General features: G+C 43.4%; 1 protein-coding gene across 1 annotated transcript in view; it reads right to left on the bottom strand.

Moving 5' to 3' along the window:
- Positions 1 to 27,979, bottom strand: part of CDK5RAP2 (CDK5 regulatory subunit associated protein 2) — a 197,462-nt gene that overhangs the window by 160,936 nt on the left and 8,547 nt on the right. Inside the window, exons 3-9 of the mRNA XM_056860248.1 lie at positions 26,690 to 26,757; positions 16,531 to 16,641; positions 6,506 to 6,582; positions 5,908 to 6,031; positions 3,366 to 3,520; positions 1,590 to 1,740; positions 679 to 732 (exon numbers count right to left, since the gene is read on the bottom strand). Of these exons, the coding sequence (XP_056716226.1) occupies positions 679 to 732; positions 1,590 to 1,740; positions 3,366 to 3,520; positions 5,908 to 6,031; positions 6,506 to 6,582; positions 16,531 to 16,641; positions 26,690 to 26,757 (740 nt within the window). The remainder of the gene's footprint in view (positions 1 to 678; positions 733 to 1,589; positions 1,741 to 3,365; positions 3,521 to 5,907; positions 6,032 to 6,505; positions 6,583 to 16,530; positions 16,642 to 26,689; positions 26,758 to 27,979) is intronic.

Below are 27,979 nucleotides of genomic sequence, written 5' to 3' on the forward strand. Positions count from 1 at the left end.
TAAACCGGCCCCATAAAAACCATGAAAATACCAAAATATCACAACAATAAAACACCAGGCACACTGATTGCAGCATAGAGGCTGCAGCAAAGCCCACGGCCAATGACAGCCCCACCCCACGTAATAGCAATTATATTCAGAAGGCAACAGAAAAGGTGGTGGGGTGTAGGGAGGCCAGTGTTGATGGAAAGACCACAGCTGACCTCAACCATTGGCCTGGCAGAATAGCTTTGTCTTGCAGGTCCTGTGGAATTCCTTAAGGTCCCGCAGGGCCCTGGCCTCATTAGAGAGACTATTCCACCAGATAGGGGCCAGGACAGAGAAGGCCCTGGCCACGGCCAGCTGGCCACTCCATGGGCTGAGAACCACCAGAAGATTGTTATTTGTTGAACGCAATGTTCTCTGGGGGACATACCAGTGCTTTAAACACACTGCAACCATTTTGCAAAACCTAAATTGACAGTGGATCTGAGCAAAGCCAAGCAACTCCATTTCCAACTGTTAAGAAAATATTTTTTAAAAATATTTTAAAGCTCTCCTTAGAAGAAAACCATTTGCAAACAGAATAGTCTTCAGCTCCTGCAAAGGACAACCTTTAATTACACCTTGACCTAATAAACAGAATCTGTTCATAGCATGCCAGCAGTAACCAGATATGGACAAAATATTCAAAATTACCTGAATTCGTTCTTCTGATTCATTTTGCTCATTTCGGAGCTCTTTTCTGAGAGCCTGCAAGAATAGAAACATCATCCTTTTATTCCAGGGGAAATCATTAGTCAGACTGAGCAATTTTAGAATTTCACAATTCCAGTCAATAAGACAGCACAAAAGAGATCTGAAGACTAAACCCTTAAAAGTAACCCCCAAGATTCAAGGTTCTATATAAGAACATAAATACCTGGCTTTTGTGCATATAATAAAGCAAACTATGGGAGGGACATGAAGAAGAACAGTTGGTTTTTATATGCCGACTTTCTCTACCACTTAAGGAAGAATCAAACCGGCTTACAACCTCCTTCCTTTCCCCTCCCCACAACAGACACCCTGTGAGGTAGGTGAGGGTGAGAGAGCTCGCTGTGACTAGCCTAAGGTCACCCAGATGGCTCCATGTGTAGGAGTGGGGAAACAAATCCAGTTCACCAGATTAGCCTCCGCCGCACATGTGGAGGAGTAGGGAATCAAACCCCATTCTCCAGATCAGAGTGCACCGCTCCAAACCACCGCTCTTAACCACTACACCAAGCTGGCTCAGCGTGACAAACTCAAAGCAAGGTTTGTCCAAGTGATACCGATAAAGTTATACACTCAGACCACTAGACCATCTGCCTCAGCATTGTCTACTCTGGCAGCTGCTCTCCAAGGTCTCAGGCAGAAACAGATCTTTGCCAACACAGAAGAGCCTTTAACTGGAGATACCAGGGGTTGAACCTGGGGCATTTTCCACGCACTCTCCTACTGAGCCGTGACCTATCTCCGGTGCAAACAGGCATCAGGTCACCGTGGGATTTCTGTTTCAGCTCAAGAGGCCACATAATCTTGCACTGAACAAATGCGAAGCGTTTCTGTACTTCGGACAGTTTCCTCACCTCCAACTCCCGCTCTTTTTCATCCATCAAAGCTTGGGTTTTCTCTGCTGACAAATTCTCCTCAGAAAATCCAGCTTTGGACTGGGCCTCTTCCAGGTGCTGGATGAGAGCTTCTTTGTTTTTCAGTGATAGTCTCAGCTGCTCTATACACCTAAAATTACAAAAGAGGAATATTACAACATTGGTCAGGAAACTTGAGGCGGGGGGGGGGGGGTTGTGCAAAATAATTCCCAAATGTTACACCTTGATTACACATGAACACATGAAGCTGCCCTATACCGGATCAGACCCTTGGTCCATCAAAGTCAGTATTGTCTACTCAGATCGGCAGCGGCTCTCCAGGGTCTCAGGCTGAGGTCTTTAACATCACCTACTTGCCTAGTCCTTTTAACTGGAGATGCCAGGGATTGAACCTGGGACCTTCTGCATGCCAAGCAGAGGCTCTATCAATGAGCCATGGCCCCTCTCCTATGGAGCCTCTTTTTTATTTCAGCCTCTTCTCCGCAACAAGCAATGGTTGGTTTTATTTGTGGGGAGGGAGGATGCTCATTGTGCTGTTCTCCGAGTGCAAGCTATACAAATTAAGCAAGTTTCACACCAGGACATTTAACTGGGATCCTTATTTAGACACCATAACTCCTTGTCCTTACCCTAAAAGCCTACCATGTCCTGTTCCCCTTTCCCTCCTCACTCTCACATGCAGATACACCCCTGCCTGCAACCTTCTCTACTCCAGCCACACTACCCTCAGCAGTCAAAGGTGCTTCTACTCCCTCAAACTCCACCCCTTCTCTCTTGCAGCCTTTTATGCCTGGAACTGCTTTCCCAGATCACCTGAGTGACCCCGCCCCCTTTCCTCCCTCCAAACACTTCATCAAAACCCACTTTTCTCAACAAAACCTTCAGGCCGATCCCTTCATCCACCAACAAAAACTAAGCCAAAGTCTGTACAAAGAGAACAGGCTTGTTTCTCCCCATCTCTACCTCCCTCCCCTCTTTCACGAGAACAGTGGTTAGCTGCAAATACACACAGGCCACAACAACCACTCCTCCTACCAGTAAAGTGGATGGTCCTATGGATATCACTAAAGCAGCAATCCTGGCCACCTACAGACAAGGCAGGTGCTTCTACATATGGGGGCAGACAGAAAAGTACAGCTTTTGTAAATCAACCAAAGGGAAGTGCCCTAAAACAACTAGATGAAGAATTATTCTGCTCAAGGAGGCATGTAATGGTACCGGCTGTTGATAGTCTGTTAAAGGAAGGGAAGAATCTGCTCAAGCTCCTAAGAGCTTATAGGATCTTGGAGGAACAGTTGGGGGGTGAGATTTCCAAGAGCATGCCTATTATATCAGGTGCCATGAAACACAGGCAGGACAATGCTGCTGCAGTTGTCTTGTTTGTGGGCTTCCTAGAAGCACCTGGTTGGCCACTGTGTGAACGGACTGCTGGACTTGATGGGCCTTGGTCTAATCCAGCAGGGCTTTTCTTATGCTCTTATCAGCATGCCTATGATCTTAGGTGCTTTGGAACATAGGCGGTATAATGCTCCTGCAGTCATCTTGTTTATGGACTTCCTAGAGGCACCTGGTTGGCCACTGTGAATGGACTGCTGGACTTGATGGGCCTTGGTCTGATCCAACATGGCTTTTCTTGTGTTCTAAGATGGCCCCACCACACTCACAATTCCTTACAGGCCCCCAGCTTGTTTGGAATATGAACAACTTGAACAAGGCACCCACTACAACACTGCTCATCAGCTATGAAGATCTAACCTGTCTTTTTCTTCGAGTGCCACCACCATGTCCAGATCCTTGGGCGGGATATTTGTAAGCAAAGAGAGCTGATGATCAGCAGCCATCCTTAGAACCCGCTCCCGTTCTGTCACTGCAAATGCTTTTTCTAGTTCTTCATGCGCAGTTTTAAGATCCTGTACTCAAAAGCAAAGACTCACAATGAACAATGTCCACGCCAGAAATACAGTCAACAGTTCTCCAAACAACATCTCACGCACCCAGGATGGTTCCTGCATTCAATAGGCCAGGGATTAATATACAGTCGAACAAAGGAGGAAACTGTCATATTTCTGTGTATTTACTGTGTGCAACGGTACACACGGGGGCCTAATATGCGTAATCCTACAACCTCGTTAAAAGCAACAGGGTGGGAGAGGTTGCCAAAACGGAGACTATATGAATCCAGGCCAGCATGTGGGTACCCGGCTCACGCAACGCTTCACACACAGGATAGGCAGGCGTGCATGCTCCCTTCTCCACAGAATGACAATCCTTGAACATGTGCATTTGTGATCGAGGTTCACGTTTAACCCAACTTTAAAAAGGCTCCACCGGCTCCCAGTTTGCTATCAGGGTGAACTATTCACAAAGGCTCTGTCCCTGCAACAGTGGTGTACCGGAAACACTACAACATGTCTTCCTTAGGTGCAGATACTATACGGAGGATGGGGAGAAGATTCTTGGCCCTCTTTTAAGAAAGAGCACTGGTTATCCTGAATTAGACATCCTTCTTAAGGATGAATTTTCTCAGGTAACAAAGTCAGTGGGCAAGTTTTGTAGAATAGTATTTAATAGCTGAGACACAAGGCGGATTACACCCATACTAGTACAAATAGCATGAGGCATCCAATAAACAATGCAATGGAGCTAGAGCACAAAATCAGAGACAATGCAATAGCCCTATACTGCAACATTGAGCGCCACTTGTTCTTAATTATAAATTAGCTAAACTGGAATTGTTTTTATGTTGTTATATATTATTGTGTTGTACAACGTGACAGGAGTCACTGGAAAAGACAATCATGCTAGGAAAAGTTGAAGGCAGCAGGAAAAGAGGAAGACCCAACAAGAGATGGATTGACTCTATCAAGGAAGCCACAGCCCCCAGTTTGCAAGACCTGAGCAAGGCTGTTAAAGATAGGATGTTTTGGAGGACACTGATTCACAGGGTCACCATGAGTCAGAAGTGACTTGACAGCACTTAACACACACACATCTAATTATAGGAAATCTAAATAGAAATGAAAAATTGTAGAGGGGATTGATTGTTTAAATTTATATTGTTGACAGTTTTTAACCATTTTAAAGAGAGTAATATACCGTATATTGCATAGTGTTTTAACCAAAATGTATTGTTGTATACTGCCGGTTTGGGTAAGGCAATGTAACAGCAAAATTTTTATGTTTGGTCTAAGGACCGTAATAATAATAAACAATCAGGGTGAATTCAAGGGGCTGGTTCTTACCCATATGTACTGTTGGCACCTCCCTTTCTGAAAGACTGCCTTTCCGGTCCATCGACACGGCCCAGCTGATTGTACCTCCAGTTCAACAGATCAGGCATCTAAGGCAAAGGCCTTATTGGAATGTGCCAGTTTTACAGAAAGGGCTACCGAAAAGCACGCAGAGAGCGCTTTTATTGTTAGCATTTCACAGGCATTTCTTTTGCCGGGCATTTTCCACCCAATATTGTTTGACCAATTTTTTTTCACAGTTTTTACTGTGCGTCTCAATTATTTTGATTTAGACTGGTGTTACATTGATTCTTCTTGCCTGTGTTTTTATGTGCCATTGTTGTAAGTTACCTTGAACCTCAGATAAGGCAGGTCATAAACATCTAAATAAACTGGCCAAGATGAGTTCCATCCTTCCCTCTGTCTACAGTATTTCACTGGGCCCAGTATGATCTATACAAAAATGCATCTACAAAAGCCACAAGACGTCCCATAGTGCTTTAAAAAAAAATCTCTGGTTTATTTTTTTTATTTAACCTTTATTGAAGGATTAAGACACAATCCATTTCTAGTTAGCCAGGAAAAAAACCCAACCAAGAGATCTACTACATTGGTTCTTGTAGGTTATCCGGGCTGTGTAACCGTGGTCTTGGTATTTTCTTTCCTAACCAAGACCACGGTTACACAGCCCGGATAACCTACAAGAACCAATGAACTCTGACCGTGAAAGCCTTTGACGATCTACTACATTCTTTGATACCAACAAGTTCTATCTAAGAAATAAACAACCTTTGTAACATGAAACGGGTAACATTTTTTTCTGGCCCATAGTGCTTTGATCGCCTGCATTTTCACACATGATGCTGTCATCAGTCACTCTATCTCAGAGGGACACGCATAGGCTGGATTTCACCAGCACAGAAGGCAAGGGCTGCTTTTCATGTCGTTAAAAGACAACAGGGCTTCTCTCTCCAAGATGTGCCCATGTCAGAAGACACAGAGAAGTGTAACTTAAGAAACAGTCATTAATAGATTTGCACTGTATGCCATGATCTTTAAGGACTTGCCTCTTCCAAAAGGTTTATTCTTCTTGTCAAATCTTCTTCTACTTGCTGAAGCTTCTTATGAGCCTCTTCCTGCACACGCTGGATTTCAGCATCACCACCCTGAGCCAAGCTTTCCACTGCTTTTCTGCAAAGACAAAAGCACTCACTCAGCAGGAACGAAGAGAAGGGGGGGGAATCATTCTGAAGCTATTCACTATCCAGTAATTATGCTAACATTTTGGAGCATTTCACACACACTCTCTCAGACCTTCTTAAAACAACCCTGCAAGATAGGTAGACGTTTCTTGCAGGGCGAGCTTCAGCTCTCTGCAACAAGCAGTGAGTGGCGTGCCTTACTCATGAGCAGACCTGCTGACGGAAAGGTGGCAAGTCAAACTTTTGACATTTGGACAGACATCGCAAGGACAGCGTTGCAAGGAAGTCTGTACCGCTGTAGCCAATTCATTTGGCCTGATCAGACATACCATCTGCAGTGGGCTGTACACTGCATTGGGTGACCTCAAGGACAGAGGCCTGGGGAACAATAGCTATTGCTGATGGAGCATTCAAGATGTAAATAATAATAAATAATCAAAAACAATACACAGGTGATACTTACGAAGCCTTGACGAGCAATCGTTCCCGTTCCTGCAGCTCTCGTTTCAGGCTTTCCAATTCAACTTTGAGTTCAATATTCTAAAGTAGAACGAGAAAAAAGGAACAACATCTCGCACACACCAGAAAGGCCCCAGAGCATTCCCCCTTACCCACCCATTGCCCAAACTGGCAGTTTGTAACTTCAGTATCTAATTAGGTTCAGTGATTAGGATTTAAAAGGCAGAAGGATAAAAAACATTAGTCTTTAGTTTTGCTAAAGGCAAGAGTATACAATTGCCCCTAATTCTTCTGCAGGGAGCATCTGTGTGTGCGCACACACGCCACATAACAAAAGGAGACGACCATGGCAAATGCAAAACAGTTTTCAGGCAATTTTTTATGTTTTAGTTACATCGTTTTATTGATTTTGTTTATCTATTAGTTTTCTATCCCGCCCTCACCCCCCGGCCAAAGCCAGGCTCAGGGTGGCTCACAGCACACAACCCGTACAATAAATCTATCAGCTACATTGAAATCATCATAGATAAAACCATAAAACTATCTAAAGACTTATTGAACACCAACAGGTAAAGTAATAGATGGTGCTCATAAATTAAAAAAAAAACACTGCAGCTTTCAAGCGGCCAGGGCCCCCAAAATAATTTTAAACCATTGTATAAATTTAGTGGGGGGTAGGGAGGCCAGTGCAGATGTAAAACCGTAGCTGTCCTCAACCATAGGCCTGGTGGACGGAGGTTGGAGTGGCATAGGTGATTCTTCGCTCCATGTTATCCTTGCAACTGCTCAGGATTAACCACCCGGCCCTAAGTATCAGTGATTTTCATATAAGCAGGGATTGGAACATAATTTTTCCCAGGCATAAAAAACACTTTAACCGCTACACGACATTGGCTTAGTTACACTTCCCGGGTTTATATTTCATTTTGCCACATCTGGACATTTGTCCAAACGGGCAATGGAAAAGGGCACTTCAAGCAATCCATCCTATGGTGGAATTTCCCTGTAAGTACTCTTTATTAATGGGGCCCAAAGGATTCAACTGATTTATCTGGGACATTTTTACCCTATCTCCAACTTTTAAAAGTCCTCAAGGCAGCATACAGAATTAAAACAAGAAGATAACAATAGTAATCATGCATCAGTAAAAATTACGAAGTCAGACAGAAACACAAAAACCAGCATCGACGGTTTCCATCATGCTGACCTCCCTTCCCCTCCCTGCTTTTCTTTCCAACCGATCTTCTACAGGCTGGTTTTTAGGTCCTGTGTGCAGATAGTTGCGCGCCACCTGTTTTAATTTTTGAAATTAGTGATTTTAATTAAGACTGATTTTTTTCTGTATATTTTATCGTCTGTATTGTTTTTACCTGATGCTAACCTCTCTGAGCCCAGCTTTGGCCGGGATAAAGGGAGGGTTACAAATCCCAAAAAATAAATGAATAATAAATAAATAAAACAGTTTCTGAAAGACCTTAAAATTCGTTCTTGCTACTGGTAAGACTTTTTTTTAAAGGAACAGGCTTAGCCTGGCACTTAAATTATAACAGTCGTGGTATTGGGCACTTCTCCATAGGGAAGGAGCTTGGAGGGTTAAGACCACAGCGGGGAAAACCTCTATATCCAACAGTTACCTGCTTAACTTCAGAGGGAGGAGGAACCCAGGTACAAAATTCCTGAACAGGTTTTCATAGAACAAGAAAGTCCTGAAGATACCCTATGCCAGTGATATTCACTCAGTGGCTTGGGAGCCACCTGTGGCCATTTGACATGCCACCTGCGGCTTTTCTGAGCACTGTTCCAAAATGGGGCACTTGCCCCATATTTCTGGAAATATGGGCGACGCCTTCATTTGGTGGGGCTTGTAGTTGGCAGATGGGTCCCACCTTAAAACAGCTGCCCCTAGAGGAACGAGTAAGCTGCAACTTGTGAGGTAGGTAGGGCTGAGAGAGTTCACAGAGAACTGTGACTGGCCCAAGGTCACCCAGCAGGCTTCATGTGGAGGAGTGGGGAATCAAACCCGGTTCTCCAGATTAGAGTCCCACTGCTCTTAACCTCGACACCATGCTGGTTTCGTCATTTGAGCACTGCATTTCAAATCCATTTTAACAAACCCTCAGTCTAGGGCTGTTCCTTACTTCTCCATTTGTTTGCTTGCTAACAGCATTCCAGCTATAACAACTAGTTTCGCTATCACCTCTTGTGGCTTATTGTTAAAGAGTACCCCTTCAGTGTGCCCAGAAATACAGCAGAATGGGCTCAAAGGCAGCCTAGAAAAAGCGACATGATGAATCATGAGACATCCATCCAACCAGATTTGTTGTAATTGGTCCCTGGCATTATTGTTGCTTTGTTTCTAGAAAGGGTCTGCCCCCTTTAACTTCATTTTACCACCGTTTTCTAGGAGGAAGGCACCATATACACAATACTTGAAAATGGTGCTCTCAAAAAGCAGCAGCAATTGAATGCTTAATCTCTTGTTTATAAAGAGAGCCCTACATAGATTCTGTTATCTCCATTCCTGCTTCCTGAATGAGCTACTTTTTTCATTTTGGATACCTTTCCAGCATCTTATACACTTAATAACATTTCATAAAACACAGATAACATTCGCTTATTGGTTTTGATACCTAAGGATTTCCCCCCTTCCCCAGGAAACTGGTAAAATAGCCTAAAACGGGCTATTATCGCTCACTTTGAGAGCTTAAGCTGGAAAAGGGATCGAAAATTGAGGAAAGACATAAAATTGGATGGTGGGCTAAACAGAATGGCTGTTATCTTAAAAATAATTATTCCACCAAAGGACAGGAAAATTGAACTGTGGTTCCACTATCCTTGCTTTGTACAAATACAAGACAGTCGGCAACATTCTGTTACACAGCAGTGTGACCTGGAAATAGGAAGTACTATGTAAATAAGAAAAGGGCTGATTTCAGCCCCATAACTGTACCCCTTATTTTTTCCTACAAGCATACATATGATCATCATCTGAGGCCTTGTTCCACAAGCCCCAACTTTAGCATGGACATGGGTGGCCTCTAATCCTTCGTCCAGGGATTAAGGACAGGATGAAAACCAATAAATAAATAAATACCTAATACAGTCACCATAACCCTTAATCTGACAACAAAGCTAACTTGGGGGGGGGGGGCTCCAAGCAAAAGCTTTTGGGTTTGCCTAGATGTTTATGAATGGCTTATAATTGGCTCATGTTTTGCTAACTGGTTATGTGTATCTGTGTACTTATTTGCTGCATTTGTTTTATAATGGCTACAAATGGGGCTTTTTACTCTGATTTGAATGCTGTTTCTTCATTAAACTCAATTTTACTGCAATGTATTAGTTTTACGGGAGTTTTTTTGCTACATGGAAACCGCCTCAAGAATTTTACTGACAGTGGTGCAATAGAACCATATTAAATAATGTCTGGCTGCCATTCGGTTTTCCGCAGAAGATGACATAAAATTATTTTGTTTCAAAAACTAAAGTTTATATAAAATTGCCCAACTCTGAAAGGTATCTCAAAACAAATTCTAAGTCTATTAAAATCAGATTGACACTGGTTGCCATTTTGGGTTGCCAATTTTAATTCCAAGGTGTGTGAATTTAAAAAACCACACATAACTTGTGGCCCAAATAATTTAGCATGTGTCACAAAAATGAATAGTTATTGATTGTACTTACAATGCTGTCTCTAACCATTCACTGTAAAAAAGCACAGGATTGATTGCTGAAGGGCTGAGAGGTAGAGACACACCTCAGAAGTACAAGCTGCTCCCATTCACTGCTTGTACATTCCCAGTTTTGCTTTTATTTGTACCCTGGTGTTTTTTGGCTGGAAGAGCTACTTGTCTACTCTGCAAGTGCACATGCAAACAAAGTCTAACAAGAAAACCTGCACCCTTCTTTACATGTTTGTCTTACGTCAAATCTGCTCTAGTCTGACAGTGAGAATGTAGAAAATCTGGCGCTCATTAACCTTGCTAAAAATGTGTCCTTCTTTGACAGAGTGACTTGTCAGATTCATCAATCCTCCAACTGGCTGAGGCATTCCACATCGCTAAATCTGTCATCTACAAATGTTTTTGTGTGTGAAAAAGTGACAAAAAAATACAGCATCGATGCAATCTCAGCCTCTCCTACACAAATCAGACACAGCCAAGTATCACAACTGCCGGATCTATGATGGGGTTCAGAACTGACATGCCACTTTCACCTGTGGATTGGAGCTGCAAGACAGCACCTGGGCCACTACAGCCAGTGCTGAGAGACCTCCCACCACCACCACCACCTGAAATGCCCCCTTGAATTCATCAGGAGCAACTGCAAGGCAGCCTGTTTTATAAGACAGATCACAATGGGTAGCCATGTTAGTCTTGGTAATGAGTTAGCATTGGTAATGAGACAGGAATCCCAGATCTCTAGTCAATCCAGGAGAATGCTTAGTCTTGAGTTTCATTATTAGCTGGAATTACCAAAGCTAATTTCTCCATGCCTACTACCCCTCTGCATATCACACCTAATCCAATCACGCCTGCTAATGCCATTTACTTGCTTTTGACATTTACATTGTCATTGTGTGTCGAATTCACTTGTCTCCACTCAAGGATAGATGGACTTACATTCTAGCTGTATCTGAAGAAGTGAGCTGGCGATCACGAAAGCTCCTACCCTGCCAGAAATTTCGTTAGTCTTTAAGGTGCTCCTGGACTCTTGCTCTTTTCTACCTGGAGAGCTCGTCTGCAAGTGGTGAATGTCACGGTATCGTCTACTCTACTTAGCAATAACCTAGCTCCGCAGAGTGAGTCAATGAAGTAAAGCACACGTTGTTGAAAGAGCGGCGATGATCCTGCTGCTACATGGCATGGATCTGTGTGTGTATCTTCAATTAAGATGCTTTATTTCATGTTTTCTTGCAGATGCCTTTTACTTTACATTACTTTAAATGGAGCTTGCACACTTTAACTGTATTATAAAAACGATGATGAAAAGACATTCAATTTACACTGATAGATCTTTCTGCTATCAGAAGTAGATTTACAGCTCTAATTGGAGGGAGCAGATGAGACCATGACAGGGCGGCTTCTGCAGCGCTTTCTCATATTTCTAGCATGAACTGCTGAAGAGGGGATAACAGGCACAGGTATGATCAATACATGGTTGATTACCTTAATTGTGACACAAATTTATACCATGAGCCTGCGAGGTATAGTAGTTAGAGAGTTTGGACTCAGATCTGGGAGACCCAGGGTGGAATTCCCACTCTGCCGTGGAAGCTTGCTGGGTGACCTTGGGCCAGTTACATACACTCAGCCTAACCTACTGCACAGGGTTGTTGTGAGGATAAAATGGAGGAGAGGAGAATGATGTAAGAAGAAGAAGATGAAGAGTTGGTTTTTATATGCCGACTTTCTCTACCACTTAAGGAAGAATCAAACCGGCTTACAATCACCTTTCCTCCCCCTCCCCACAAAAGACACCCTGTGAGGTAGGTGAGGCTGAGAGAATGTGACTAGCCCAAGGTCATCCAGCTGGCTTCATGTGGAGAAGTGGGGAAACAAACCCGCTCCCCCAGATTAGAGTCCACCACTCCAAACCACCACTCTACGCTGGCAATACACTACACTATACCAGGGGTCGGCAAACTTATTAGGCAAAAGAGCCAAATATCAACAGTACAACGATTGAGATTTCTTTTGAGAGCCAAATTTCTTAAACTTAAACTATATAGGTAGGTACACTGTTTATTAACTTAATAAACTTTAATTAAAGTTTTAAGTCTTAATTAAACTATAGGTACACTGAATAAAACTTGATATCATACTTAATAGTGATCTTATTTATTGATAAACATTAAATTGTAAGTCCCTGCCATTTCCCCCTCCCCGTCTGGAGTCCTTGTCTGGAGGCCTGGTCTACCGTCATAAAAGCCTATTGGTAGACCTGGCCTCCGGCTGAGTCCCATTGGGAGGCCAGGTCTACCCATTGGCTTTCTTGGCATTAGACCTGCCTCTGGAGGCCCATAGAAGCCAATGGGTAGACCTGGCCTCTGAAGGGGGACTTTTTTCCCCTCCTCGGAGTCCAGGTCTACCGCCAAGAAAGCCAGTGGGTCGACCTGGCCTCCCAATGGGACTCAGCCGGAGGCCAGGTCTACCAAAGGAAGCCCGCCCCTCCCAACAGCTGATAGGTGGGCGGGGGGGCAGGAACCGCTGAGCCGCCCGCCCAGTAATTGCGCGGCTAGAGGGGAGGGGAGGCTTTAGCCTCCCAACCATTTAGGGCAAGGGAAAGGGGGACCCGGCCATTCTCCACGGCGGGGGGGGGGAGAGACAGCGCGCCCGCTCACCTGCTCTCTCGCCCGGCTGCCGGCGCAAGCAGGCATGAGAGCAGGGGCTCCGAACCAAGTTCAGAGAGCCGCACTCAACGGGCCAAAGAGCCGCATGCGGCTCGGGAGCAGCAGTTTGCAGACCCCTGCACTATATCAAACCACACTTTGGGTCCCTACTGAAGAGAAAGGTGGGGTATAAATGAAGTAATAAATAAATTTTAGGTGATTTGGGCCCAGAAAAGTTCAGAGGTGTCTGCTTTTTCAAGTTCAGTCCACTTGGGATCAAAATTAGCATCGATGGCTCAACGCGGCCTTTACTCACTTAGATTTTACTAGACTTTGGATACATTTGAGATAGATTTTAGAGTTTGTTTTATACCAAGTTTTTATTACAATACAATAACCTTTATTGGCATATGATGTAAAACAATAGATCGTCTATACAGATAATAAACGGACAGAGGAAACAAAAACATATTAAAAAGCCATCAATCGATAGGCCTTATCCAATCTGTTTTTTATTACTGAGCTTAAAAAACAGCTACTTTTCTAGTTATTTCAGGTGATAAATCATTAAGAAGATGATAAATTTTCAGGGCTTCCGAGTGGCCTGATATATTAGCTAAAATAGAATCGAGAAAATTGGAGCGGATGACATTATACTGAGGACAACGAAGAAGGATATGGGAAACCGACTCGACTGAATTTGAGTTACAGGGACAAAGCCTCCTGAGTATCTGGTTTGGTTATATCTGCCAAAAGTAATAGCTGAAGGAAGGGCATTGCACCTAGCAAGTGCAAAAGCTCTGTGCATTTGCGGGGCATGTAGGTTAGACAAATAAGGAGCCAGTCGACCAGTAGTTAGGGGAATTAAGTTTTTATTAAACGGTTGTTTTATTGAGGAAATATGCTGTACTCAAGAAATGTTGACCTACAATCCCTGCCACTAAGTGACCAAGCTATACCTGAAAGGAACACAGATGGGGAGGGAGGCAGATTTTATAAAGCCATGCACTTTCCATATTGTGTTAAACTACCAATCAATCACTTCTACACTACATTACACTAATGCTATAAGGACAGATTCCCATTTGCAAGGCAAGGTGCTTCTTGGAAAATTCTGTCACCCAAGAACAACAGAAGAAACTCTCCATTATTTTACAAGCAGAGAATGAGGAGGAATATTGTACTATCAAAGCAAGTCTTTGCTCATCTAGGACAAGTAGATTGCTCTTTGTCAAAAGGCTCATCTCAATCATGCCAAACCACCATACAGGAAGCTTAACTAAGATCTGATGCAATGTCAGCACTGACAAACTACAGTCTGCAGTCAGCCAGCAAATCACAATCCAAACCCACAATTCAAAGCTGGTTTGCGAAATATGGTTTCGCACAACGCCTGAATTGACCAACAGTAACTGTGGCAGTCACTTCAGCCCCAACGTTTATTGCATCATGGAGGCAGCAGTGAACTTCTGAAACTAGGTGTTGAGGGGAAGATAAACAAAAGCGGGCAAACCTCTCTAAAGCCCTGGCTTACCTGTTGTCTAGAAGCGCAAACCACGGTCTACGACCTAGTCAAACTAGGGTTTCTGCTTGCCTTCCAAGCCAAACCGGAAAACACAGTCCGACCGTTGCTCCCAGTTTGGTTTCTAGGGGCAAATGCAACTCATAATTTTACCTTTCCCTAGATTTAACAGCCATTGGCTATCCATCAACCACTTCACACTTTAAAGGGGGAAGTGAAATTTAATTTTTCCTTGACACTAAAAAGAGAAAAGTTGCTACATCTCTCATGCAATTGACCAATCTATTTGACAGCAGATAACGCAACAGCCGCTTCTCAGAAAGTGTCTTTAGCTGTCTTATCCAAGAAGCGATATATTTATTTCGTGCAATATTATTTTGTGGACATGCTAAAACAATGTGGGCTAGGAAGTCTATTTGATCTGGACAAAAAGGGCATTTTCATTCTTCTGCAATAATTTTATTGTATCGCCTTTGCGTCTGGGCTGATACTAGGGCATTACATCTCGCCAATAAGAAAGCTCGTCTGAACTTATGAATTTCTAACCAGCGGAAACAATCTGGCAAGGAGAAAGTCCTGTTGAAGGGTATCTGGAAGAAGCAAGGTGAACATTTACGATTTGCATCCTTAAACATTAAGGATCAATCCTCTTTAAGATCTTGTAACTCATAATTTGAGTTTTGGATGGAAGGAAAAATTGCTGCAAAAGGGGAAGATATTGGAGCGTAGGAGGGGAAGAAAGAGTACAAGCCCGAGTGTAGTCAGGTTACACCAATTAGCAGTCTGATGTTGCATGTGAACCAAACCAAAGTGTTGATCGAGAAATAACACCAGTTTCTTTATGCTAAGCACTGGTGGCTACATAAATCACATACGCTCTTGGGTATAGGCAGCTGAAGGGCTGACGTTTTTTAATACTGTGTGCACACATAGCAGCTGACTTTTTTTCAGTGTGTGCATGAAGAGACACAACAGTCATAGCATTCTTTCAAATATTCACTTGATCATAAATATACATGACCTTGCAGAGCAAAGCAGCAAAAACAAACTATTGTAAGAGAAGCAGCGAGCTTAGATTACAGTGCATCATCTTTCTGCCACAGTTAGTTTGATGTGAGAGGATTAGAATGTAATTTCTGAAAGCCTTTGTTTTAGTGATAAAAGAATAAGACTGAGCAAGCAATTTAGATTAAGAAGGAAAAGAAGTGCTCTGATGGGGGGGGAATCCTACTAAGGCAATTGTTTTATGCTAAGTATTGAACCAGAACCATTTAAAAAGTAATCCCACACATCACATAAAGGTCACGCAAACCCCTCATTAATGCACATTTATTTAGCTGAAATATAATGAAGCAGAGCCACTGAAAGCTACAACATCCAGCGATTCTGGTTCAGGCAGGTGTGGAGAGAGCAAAATGATAAAGAGAAGGAAATGCTTGGGGAGGGGGGAATCACAGTAGCCCTGCTCAGGTGTCACCAGCAAGCCTTTGGCCAATGGGGGCATGCTCCAGGCTCCCGCCCCCACATTCCTGCACACGTGTTAATTCATTCCTCCACTTCCTGGTTCAAGATAGCCACAGTTTACTGACCCGACCAAACCAGGCATATTATAGTCAACACTAACTATAGTTTCAGAAGGTGGCAGTGTTAGGCTGCAGATTCAAGTCCAGTAGCACCTTAGAGACCAACACACTATTCGGGGTATAAGCTTTCAAGAGTCAAAAATGGATGGGGCTGTGGCTCAGTGGTAGAGCATCTGCTTGGCATGCAGAAGGTCCCAGGTGCAATCCCCAGCATCTCCAGTTAAAGGGACTAGGCAGGTAGGTGATGTGAAAGACCTCTACCTGAGACCCTGCCCTGGAGAGCCGCTGCCAGTCTGAGTAGACAATACTGACTTTGATGGACCATTCAGCATAAGGCAGCTTCATGTGTTCAAAACTCCCTTCGTCAAATATCTGAAGAAGGGAACATTGACTCTCGAAAGCTTATACCCCGAAAATCTTGTTGGTCTCTAAGGTACTCCTGGATTCGAATCTAGTTACTGAATCAGAAACAAATTCAATGTGTGCGGGTAAGGGAGCGTATGAGCCTGGAGCGTTTTCCCAGCAGCCAACCCAAATTCGGGCCAAGATGTCTGCACTTGGGCCAGTGAGTTAGAAAGATTTCAAATACCTACAATTCGGTAGATCTCTTCACTTGGACCATCAAATTTCTGCTGCATTCGTTCTTCCAGAAAATATATGCGCAGTTTCAGATTGAAGTTCTCTTTTCGCAGCTCAGTGATTTGCTGGGGCAAAAGGGAAAAGACCATGTGAGAGAGACACAACAAATACAGCAGCACAGAGGCGGACACCGTCTAAATTCTGGGCACAGAAGTGTTGTTTCTCTGCCTCCTCCTTCCCCAACTAGCTCCAAATGCTCCCTAATATGTTGTTCCCAAAGGAGGAGGAGGAGGAGGAGGAGGAGAAGAAGGAGAGTTGGTTTTTATATGCGGACTTTCTCGGCCACTTAAGGAAGAATCAAACTGGCTTACAGTCTCCTTCCCTTCCCCTCCCCACAACAGACACCCTGTGAGGTAGGTGAGGCTGAGAGAGTGTGACTAGGCCAAGGTCACCCAGCTGGCTTCATGTGTAGGAGTGGGGAAACCAACCAAGTTCACCAGATTAGCCTCCACCGCTCATGTGGAGGAGTAGGGAATCAAGCCCGGTTCTCCAGATTAGAGTCCACCGCTCTTCACCACTACACCATGCTGGCCCTCAGGAAGGGAAACACCCAGGAACAGCATGAGGGGACACTGAGAGGGCTACCATAGGAGGGAGGAATTGTTCCCAAGACCTCTTCTGCATATGGATCTTTTTGACAGATCTATTCCATGCCGAAATAGATTTTAATTCTATATACAATAGTAAAACTCAAAGCAAATTTGTCTGTTGAGAAACTTCTTCACTACAGAGCGTGATCCAAGACTGATGCATCACCATGTTATATTTCATTAAATGCTATTAGGGTACAACTCAACGATTCTGCAGCTAGTTGCTGTTCCCCACTTAACAAAGTCAGCCTGGCATTGACCACAGCCCAGACTATCCTCACCACAGCTCCCATTCTATGGAACAGGTGAGAGAAGCACCAACTCCAGGGTCATTTACGCAGGGGAAATTTGCGTTTGGTTTGCTGCACAGTTTTCTGCTCCAAATTCTCAAACATCATATGCATGAGGGCTTCCCCCAGCAAAAAAAAATCCAGGAGTACGTTGTGATTAATTAGGCATCCCCATCACGGAGATTCAGGGTCCCTCCCCCTGAAAATGCAGCCTTCTTGCACTTTACTTGGAGGGGGCGGGCCAGCTCTTAAAGGGACGGCGTGTGCTTTTGCTGGGGATTTCTCCCCACCTTTCTTCAACAGCTCCCTGCCAGGAGCTGCCTTCCAACCTTTGCAGCCTCTCTTCAGTGTCTTCCTGCACATTTCATGAAGGTTTCACTCCTTTGTGCTTTGCTTTGAGGGAAGGGGTTGGATGGGAAGGACAGACACGTGGGAGGGAGAAGCCAAAACGGGCGTGAGAGAAACCCGAAGTTAAGAGCTGTTCATGGAATTGGGGGGAATTTGCATTGCTCTTGCCTCGAAGCAGTATTTAAATTAATCCTAAAATAGGATCCTAGAACTGCGGGGGAAGAATGAAGCCACCTCTGAAGGTCGGTAAAATCATGAACAATGCAAAGGAAGCCTCAACGCAGTCCCTGCTGGACTGCGAACTATATACCCCTGCATAAATGACCTAGAGGTTTTTAGGAAGTGCTTCCAGGCCATTTTGTTTGCTGTGGCTTCTAACAGGGTGTAGCCTGTAGGCAGGGGGTTACTGGGGGGTTTACCGTATTTGGTATGTTTTAAATGTGGACTTGCAAGCCACATTGAAGCAAAGCAAACGCAGGATATATATTTTTAATAAATAAATTATAGAATATTTGATGCAGGCATTTAATTGTTTAATTGACAACACTTGACAAGTTGACTGGTGTACCATTCCTCTGTTAGTCACGCTTCTTCTTTCCAACTGTCATGGGCTAAATGGAAAAAGACTGTGCAACTTTAAACTCATGCGATGCTTTACACTTTTCAGCCTTATTTGTCAGAAACACTTAAGCTTTTACAACATATTTAAAGGCCTGCCACCCCAATAAAGCAGACTAAACATCACATCAGTCCAGATTCAGCCTCCAGCAGGGTGAGACCAAAGGGCAGAGAGGCAGCCTGTGACTTGGGAGAGTCATGTATGGGCTTCCCCCCCACATCTGGACCAGGCCAGCCCAGAAAGATGGCACATGGCCTCCTCTCCCTGTTGTCGTGTGAGGCTCAGACACTGCCCTTCTGCCACTGGGTCAGCCTGGCCCCGGGGGTGGAGGGGAAATCAGCCTACCAGGAAAAGTCCCAGTGGCCATAATGGCCAGTCCGCCCTTGAGCCTGCATTCCTTTCCTTTATCCCTTAGAAGCTCCTTGATTCATTGATCTTGAGCAACGTAAATCTAATGTTTGAGTGATATAAGGACTGAAATAAATCTTGCCACTGACAATGTAGCCTTGGGATCCCTGTCACTTAATAAATAAGGCATTATGTCAGACACAGAGGCATTAGATTTATATGTGAAAAGGGGAGAGATATAACGTGATCGGAGTTCCTCATAAAAGCGGCATTCCAAGAGGACATGAGCTAATTAATCAATAGAGCCAGAAGAGCAAGGACAGGTCCTGTCTGGGTATGGTATGAGCCTGGATTCCAGTGCGGCAACTGCCAACTACATTTCATAGCTGCGCATAATAGGGGAAGGGCAGGAACAGCCCCAATCTTCGTCTCAGGTACGGTCGTTGGTGGCAGCGGTTGTTATCCTCTTGTTTTTGGTACCCCTGGGGAGTGAAGGGGAAGGGTGGTGGTGCCATGCACAGCCTTGGGACACCTGCAGGGTTTTCTGGCTTCCTGGGGCCCAAGCTGAAGGAAGCAAGAGGGCTTGTGAGTCCATTCCTTCACAAAAGAATTAAACATGGCAGGGATATTATCACTGAGACAAGGATCTTGAAGACAACCTTACCCCCTTGAAAATTTAAGATGGCAGATGAAGGGCGGGTTTGGTCACCCTCATTTTGTCTTTTTTTTTCCTTCCAGGGCAAAAAATAGCAGGAGGGTCAAGTCAAAGCCACAAGGGCAAGGATTGAATTTAATAATCCCCCCTCCTCAAACTATGGTCTTTATACAAATCAGGGCCCTGTACAGCTTCCTTTAAAAAAAAAAAAAAACCCTGGGAAAGATCCATTCATTGTTATCCCAGGACCTCATCTAATGCAGTCTTCAGTCTTGAGAGCCAGCATGGTGTAGTGGTTAAGAGCAGTGGTTTGGAGCAGTGGACTTTAATCTGGAGAACCGGGTTTGATTCCCCACTCTTCCACATGAACGGCAGACACTAGTATGGTGAGCTGGAATGGTTTCCCCACTCCTCCACATGAAGCCAGCTGGGTGACCTTGGGCTAGTCACAGTCCTTTCAGCCCTACCTACCTCACAGGGTGTCTGTTGTGGGAAGGGGAAGGGAAGGTGATTGTAAACCAGTTTGATTCTCCCTTAAGTGGTAGAGAAAGTCGGCATATAAAAGCCAACTCTTCTCCTTCTTCTTCCTCCTTTGATAACTTCTGATGTCACTCTGAACACAAGGTGTGTCCAATTGTCCTTCAGCATGAGGTACATTTACCTTCCCACAGGAAGAGGGTGAAATATTTTGAGAATTCCACGTGAAGAGGAGAAAGGCCTTTTAAATTTTTAAAGCACGCCAGTATTAAACATTCATTCAAATGAAACCGCCAACCTCCTCTTCCCGCACAGTCTGCCAGATGCTTTCCAAATGGAGGGAATCGAATACACCAATGAAATATTTATGTCCATCTCTTTGTGGAATGAAAGGGCTGGAACAGGTATAGAGGTTACAGGCAAGCCAGCTTTATTAGAACGAACAACCTGAGTAGTTCCCAACGCTGCATGGGGGAGCCTGAGCTTTGCCGCATTCAGCTCTCCTCTGGAGTAAACTCAGCCGCAAAATGTTCAAAACAGGAAGGGGCTTCAGTTCCTTTTGAGAGCCTTGTGCCCACAGAACTGCAACTAAAGCAGCAATCCTGTCAGCTGTTACCGGCTGGGAGACAGCACGGCAGGGCAGCAAAGGGAAGGAGCTATAGGGCAAGAGTCGCCCAGTTCAATTTTCGCCTCTGCCACAAACTCAGTGGGTGGTCTCAGCAGCCTACTGCCTCTTGGACTCCCCCCTCTCCCCATTCCTAATAGAGGGATAAAAATACTGTCTTATCTTGTAAGGGAGAGCCAGCGTGGTGTAGTGGTTAAGGGGTCAGTATAAAATTATAACTTATCACAGATCCTAATAATATAATCATATCATAATGGGCAGTAAGAAATATGTAAAAGCCCTTCTAGTACAGTGAAGCTGCCTATAAATTTCTTTACTTCTTATATGTTAAAACCTGGCTTCACTGTCTCACCTTCTGTTGTATGCCAGGCTCTTAAGGGTGTGTATACATCAAGCAGTGTATTAGGATACATCAAGCAGTGTATCAGGTTTCCCCCCACACACTTTTTTTTAATATAAATATTTTTATTGATTTTTCAAAATAAAGTAAGTTTAACATCCAATTAACAACATTTATGAAACAAATCATGAAGTAAAATCCTTATAGTGTTGTTAAAAGTACATAGTAACAAATTATATACTGGCTTCCCCATCACCTCCCTCTACTTCAAAATATATTCATATATTTCTTTCGTTTATAGTACTGACCCTCTTTAAGAATCTAAATTGAGACTAATAAATGAATACATAATGGATCAGATCAATGAATAACCTTCTAATTTCCCCAAGTGCAATTTTTGTTCACAATATATCTTCCATGCCTCCCATTCTCTCATAAATTGTTCATTATCTCTTTGGCTTATCATTGCAGTTAATTTCGCCATTTCCACCAGTTCTAGCATTTTTAATATCCAGTCTCTTTTTTCTGGAATGTCCGTCGATTTCCATTTAGCTGCATACAACAGCCTTGCAGCCGTGGTGGCATAAATTAAAAATGTTCTTTGGGTAAAAATGTTATCTGGTAACATGCTAAGTAACATCATCTCTGGTGTTTTAGGTATATTCTTTTGAAGAATTAATCTTATTTCATAATATATCATGTCCCAAAAATTTTTGGCTTTATCACATGTCCACCACATACACTTTTCTTTTCTTTTTTTGGTGTTTTTTCAAACTCTGTGGGGTTGCCATAAGTCAGCTGTGACTTGACAGACAAAAAAAAATTTGTACAAGCAGATAATCCATCTGAAATACTTGGAACACTGAAAGGACTATACAAATGCAAAATATTATTATTACTTTGGAGTAAATCCCACTTAATTCAGTGGGTGATGAAAAGTGCCGTCAAGTTGGTGCAGACTTATAGCAATCCCACAGGGTTTTCATGGCAAGATAAAAGAGAGGTGGTTTGCCATTGGCTGCCGTTGAGTAGCAACCTTGGACTTCCAAGGTGGTCTCTTTCCAAGTGCTAACCAGGGCCCACCGAGACCCGATGAGATCAGGGTAGCCTGGGTCACCCAGGTCAGGACTTAGTGGGGCTTACTTCTGAATAAATCAGAAAAGTGGTTTTCGCAGGATATAAGGCCCCTGGTGCATCACAAACCACCATTGCATAGGCTGAATGGCAGCAGCCTTTCCTATCCCTGCTGTTCAGGGGGAAAGGTGGACTACAATAATAAAAATAAAAATGAATAAATGAACAAACACCTTTAGAGCAATAATAAAAATAAATACACAAACACTTTTAGAGCAATAATTTATCTGGGGATTTATTTTCCTTCCAGCATTTGTATATCACTTTTCAGTTATCTCAGTTACAGATCAGTTTGCAGCTTTACACCCCATTAAAAAACCAAAAACAAACAAAGAAGCAATTAACAAGCCAGAAGATCAACTGCAGCAGAATTGTTCCTCAATGCAAATCAATGCCAGTGAAAGACTAGGAATCCTGTTTTTATGGCCCTGTTGAAACAGAAGTGTTCTGTTGGGTTTCTGGAAGGAGGCAAGTCGCTGGGGAAATGAAATTCCTGGATTTTACAAGATCAAATCAGATCAGAACCAAGTCGTGCTCCTAGTGGATCACAATCTCGCATCTTCAAAAGAAAAAGTATCCTGAATAGGGCTTCAAAAGCAGCCCTTAAAACACTTGGGGGGGGGGGAATGTGTCCATGGTAAAGAAGAATCTGGAAGTTTCAGACAACACAAGAAAACAACTAGCAGTCTAAGGAACCAGCAGATGACTTTGTGTATAGACTTTAAAAGGTTAGGATCTTAATCTCATTTGCCTCCTAACAACCCCAGTTTATACAATATCAGCAATCAGTCAGTCACTTGGGAATGCTAATTATCTGTAACAACCTCTTAATTTTAAAGTGTCTGATTAGCAGGCGCCTTTAAATAATGTATGTAATTTGTCACCTTAAGAAAGCCATGGATCTAAGAAACACTCAATTGACTGGCATAAACGCAATCATCTGGGAGCTTTACCAAGCACCTTACTTAGGCAGCACTTGTGAATCTCACGTATTCTAACTCTAGAGCCTAAATGCTGTTCTTTTGCACTGCTTGCCTTTTGTGACGACTTTGTACAATGTGAGGTTTCAGTATGATATATTTCTCAGCAGGCTTCTGTACTGTGTGGATGAAGAAATAGTGTACTTCTTGGTGGGAGGCACTTCGAGCAGAGGAAGGGTTGGATGGGAATATGGGAGGTACTGAATTGACATCCATTTTCCAAACCCCCCTTGCCAAGCTATGCATGTGTACACTGGGGCAGGGGGAGGGAGAAAGGGAATTATATGCAGCCTTGTGGAAACTGTCTCCATGCTAGAAGCTATGCACATGCAGGGGAGCATTTCATCTTGGGAATATCTTAAATCCAACCACTAAGAACATAAAAACATAAGAAAGGCCACGCTAGATCAGACCAAGGTCCATCAAGTCCAGCAGGCTGTTTACACAGTGGCCAATCATGTGCCTCTAGGAAGTTCACAAACAAGACAACTGCAGCAGCAGCATCCTGCCTGTGTTCCACAGCACCTAATATAACAGGCATGCTCCTCTGATCCTGGAGAGAATAGGTATACATCATGACTAGCATTCATTTTTACTAGTTGCCATGAATACCCCTCTCTTCCATGAACATGTCCACTCCCCTCTTAAAGACTTTCAAGTTGGCAGCCATCACCACATCCTGGGGCAGGGAGTTCCACAACTCTTCTTCCAAAGAGTGGTAGTCCAAAGGCAGTATTCACATGAACGCTCCATAGAAGCCATGCTGGACAAAGAGCAGCACTGCCAGGTAAATGGATCACTACTCAGGATGCCCATTGTACAGGAAGCTAGGCTAGAATATTTGCACCCTCCTTCACCAGAGGCAGTTTACATAATATTCGTGGATGCTTTTTCAGGACTGTCTGTGGCAAAGCACACGTTTAACAAGCAAAAGGTCCCCAGTCAATCCCTGGCATTTTCAGCAGACGTTGCGAAAGACCTCCTGGAGACCTTGAAGGGCCACTACCGGTCAGAATAAGGGGCTATTCCAGGGGCTATTCAGGTTTTTAACCTGAAAATTACCCCAATTATCCTCTTTGGTGTTGCCATCTGGATTACAGTCATCAATGAATCTATAGATCGTCCACTGCTTCAGTTCTTACGAAAACTCCTAAATGCCCCTCGATGTGTTGCTGGCGTTACTCTTCGTTCCAAGTTTGGCCAAATGTCACTTGAAGCTAGGGCGTGGTTGGCCGCCTTTAAACTACACCTTAAACTGTGCTTTAGCACTGAGGAGTTCCTAGCTTCTCTGAAGCATGACCCTTTTAAATCCTCATGGCAAAAAATCTTAGATGAGAAACTGGCGTTGTTGGGCTTCTCGCAGGATATGTTATCAGATCTTGGGAAAACTGAAGCTTTTGCCAAAATTAAAAAGCGCATTAAAGAACTCAATTATAACAGCACTACTTTTCGTGCTCGTCGTGTCTGTTCATCCCAGTTCTTCGGAATACCCCCTCCACGTGGTCTGCCTGCCTATACATATTATCTAACAGCTCCTCGTCTCTGTAGAGCTTTTTGCTTGGCTAGATTGAATGCTAACCCTTCTATGGTAATGCAGGGCAGAATTCTGAATATACTATACTCAGACAGGATCTGCCCTTGCTCTTCTGGCTCTGTTGACTCATTAGCCCATGCCCTTTTGGAATGCCGCTTTTACGAGGAACTTCGATCGCACTATATTTCCCCCCTTTTAATATACAAATCCAATGCCTCTGTGACTGACATAATGCCTTTTTTACTTCTATCGCACTATATTTCCCCCCTTTTAATATACAAATCCAATGCCTCTGTGACTGACATAATGCCTTTTTTACTAAGTGATAGCGACCCCAAGGCTGCATTGTCAGTGGCAAGATTTGTTTCAGTCCTTATATCCCTCCAACACTAGATATATGCTGCTCAAGATCAATTGATCAAGGAGCTTCTAAGGGATAAAAGGAAAGGAAAAAGGAAAGTATTGAACTAAGCGGCCAACATTCTGAATTGATAAGGTAGCTTCAAAATAATAAGATACAATTAAACTGAGACTGTTCTTGGACCTAAGGGTATCATTTAAGAATACATGGTCCTAAGTGTATCATTTAAAGCAACCAAAAGTCCGCAATTCTATGACCTTATAAAGGAAGCCGCCCTGACCTGGATGGCCCAGGCTAGCCTGATCTTGTCAGATCTCAGAAGCTAAGCAGGGTCAGCCCTGGTTAGTCTTTGGATGGGAGACCACCAAGGAATACCAGGGTTGCTATGCAGAGGAAGGCACTGGCAAACCACCTCTGTTAGTCTCTTGCCATGAAAACCCCAAAAAGGGTTCGCCATAAGTCGGCTACAACTTGACAGCACTTTACACACACACATAAAGGAAGCCACAGCCCTCAGTTTGCAATACCTGTACAAGGCTGTTAAACCATAGGACATGTTGGACGACGCTGATCCATAGGGTCGCCATGAGTCAGAAGCGACTTGACAGCACTGCACTTAACACACCGATTGTAATGCCTGAAATCATTATATGCTATGGGAAATGTATTGGAAATGTATTCTTTGATTTGAAATATATTTTTTGTACTCAATAAAGTATATCTGCACTCATGAACATGCCACACTCCGCATATTAGAGGTGGCTTGTATAGTTACACCAAGCACTTGCATATGTTACATGCTTCAAGTATAAGAGGCCCAGTTTTGCTCCTTAGTTAGAAGCTAATTAAAGAATCCATAGATGGCCTTAGTATGTTTTCATAAGCTGGTTTCCCACTCATAAGAACCAGCTAGAGACCTCATTAGTTAGCCTTGGCAGGCACCAAGGTCCAAGATAAGGTTAGCCATGATTTAAGATCAAACAGAGAAGCACCTGACACTGGTGGGTCTTCTCGGCTCATTAGAGAGAATTAGATCACCACTTTCTCTGCAACGCCTCCGATTCTCTAATAGGGTATGCTAATCCGGGGGTCCCTAGTATCGGGTATTTGGGTCCTTACGTTATGTATTGCGTCTTTGTACCACCCATTACCAAAGATTATATCCGTGCTTGCAATCCTTTGATGTTTGTGTGAATTGTCCTGCGACTTGGGCAATTTTCACCAGGTGTTTTTGTGTATTGGCCAATAAACAAACTGCTTCGAATCTTCAACCTCCTGCTGTTTTATTGTCATTGGGATTTGATACAATATAAAAGGCATTTCAAGATTAATAATTGTATCAAATCCACCACCCCTGATTTAAACCATAAGCCAAAGCAACCATTTTCTCTCAACTACTATTTTAGACAAAACCTGATTCCACTGCAAACTATCAACAAAGGAAACATTGTTGCTCCACAAACACATTTGGATTTATACGTAGCTGACTAGAAGAAGTCTCCAAGCACAAGGTGTGGTTTCAAAACACTGTCAGTTCAATCCTATGGAGAGTTGCTCCAATCTAAACCCATTGAAGTCAATGGGCTTAGACTGGAGTAGCTCTCCATTGGATTGCGCTGTGTGACTCCTAAAAGCAACAACAGAGACTCTTGTTTAGAACACAGTAGAAGATGTATATGCAATCTCAGGGAGGAGCGGGAAAGGTCCAGATTAATCATTTAACTGCACATTCACAAATACCTTTTCCAACATGTTGCAAATAATCCAATTAAATCTGTAACGCGCTACTCAAATTAGACATGTTTCACTTACATTTTCAAAATCCTTCATGGTCCGTGCTCTGGTGGGTGAAACTGTGTCTTCCGCCACATCTGGTAAAGCTACAAATTTGAGAAAGCAATTGAAAAGGTTTCTGACTCTAGAAACTGCAGATTTGTTCATACTTTGCAGAAAATGGCTCCAAAATTAAACACTGTCACTTCTATGGCTAAGAACAGTTTTTCATATTTTCCCCCAAACCACAAACTATGGTTTGCTCGCATTCCTCTACAACAGAATATCAAAGCAGGATTAAAATGTGTCTTGGAATCTTGATCTGGAAGGAAGAGAAAAAAATTATAGATTGCAATTCAGATGAAACAACCGAACTCTGGCTCACTACGGAAATGTTTAGTTTTCAAGCAAAGAGAGACAGGTATGTAGGGATTCCCAAGGCTTGTTCATGTAATGTTAGTCTTGCTGTGGTTGGCTTTGTTGTAAGCCACTTTGGGTCCCCACTGGGGGAAAAAGCAGGATATAAATGAATAAATTAATCCACCACACTGGTCTCTGCTCTCCCTGTACGATGTATGGGTCATTGTAATTTCATTCTCTTATTCCTCTTAGAGCAGGATTCTTCCATACGCAAGCAGAACTGACAGCCAGTAAAACGCAAAGAACATATCCCAGTTATGGAGGATCATTCAAAGAAAAGTCACTTAAGGCAACCCCAAATTCTCGTGCTATGATAGGCGCTCATACATCTGATAGGAAGAAAGTAGATTCCTTTGAAATGTGGTGTTGGAGGAGAGTGTTACGGATACCGTGGACTGCCAAAAAAACAAATCAATGGGTTATAGATCAAATCAAGAGTGAACTGACCCTAGAAGCTAAAATACTAAACTGAGGCTGTTGTACTTTGGTCACATTATGCAAAGACAAGAGTCACTGGAAAAGACAATCATGCTAGGAAAAGTCGAAGACGGCAGGAAAAGAGGAAGACCCAACAAGAGATGGATTGACTCTATGAAGGCAGCCACGGCCCTCAATTTGCAAGACCTAAGACTGTTAAAGGTAGGACATTTTGGAGGACATTGATTCATAGGGTTGCCATGAGTCAGAAGGGACTTGACAGCACTTAACACACACACATACACATCTTTGTTTCTGCAACACCTAATTTCATCTCCCAGCGGGTGCAGCAACAGAGCAAAACAGCATTGAAGAGTTACTCAAACTGAAGTAGCTGTACAAAGCAGCAGCAGTTGGTAATGTACAGGTTAGGTTGGGGGTGACCAAATTTCAAATCCCCACCCAAGAACAAAGCTTACTGGGTGACCCTGA

Source organism: Euleptes europaea, chromosome 14 (assembly GCF_029931775.1).
Source record: "Euleptes europaea isolate rEulEur1 chromosome 14, rEulEur1.hap1, whole genome shotgun sequence".
Lineage (NCBI taxonomy): Eukaryota > Metazoa > Chordata > Lepidosauria > Squamata > Sphaerodactylidae > Euleptes > Euleptes europaea.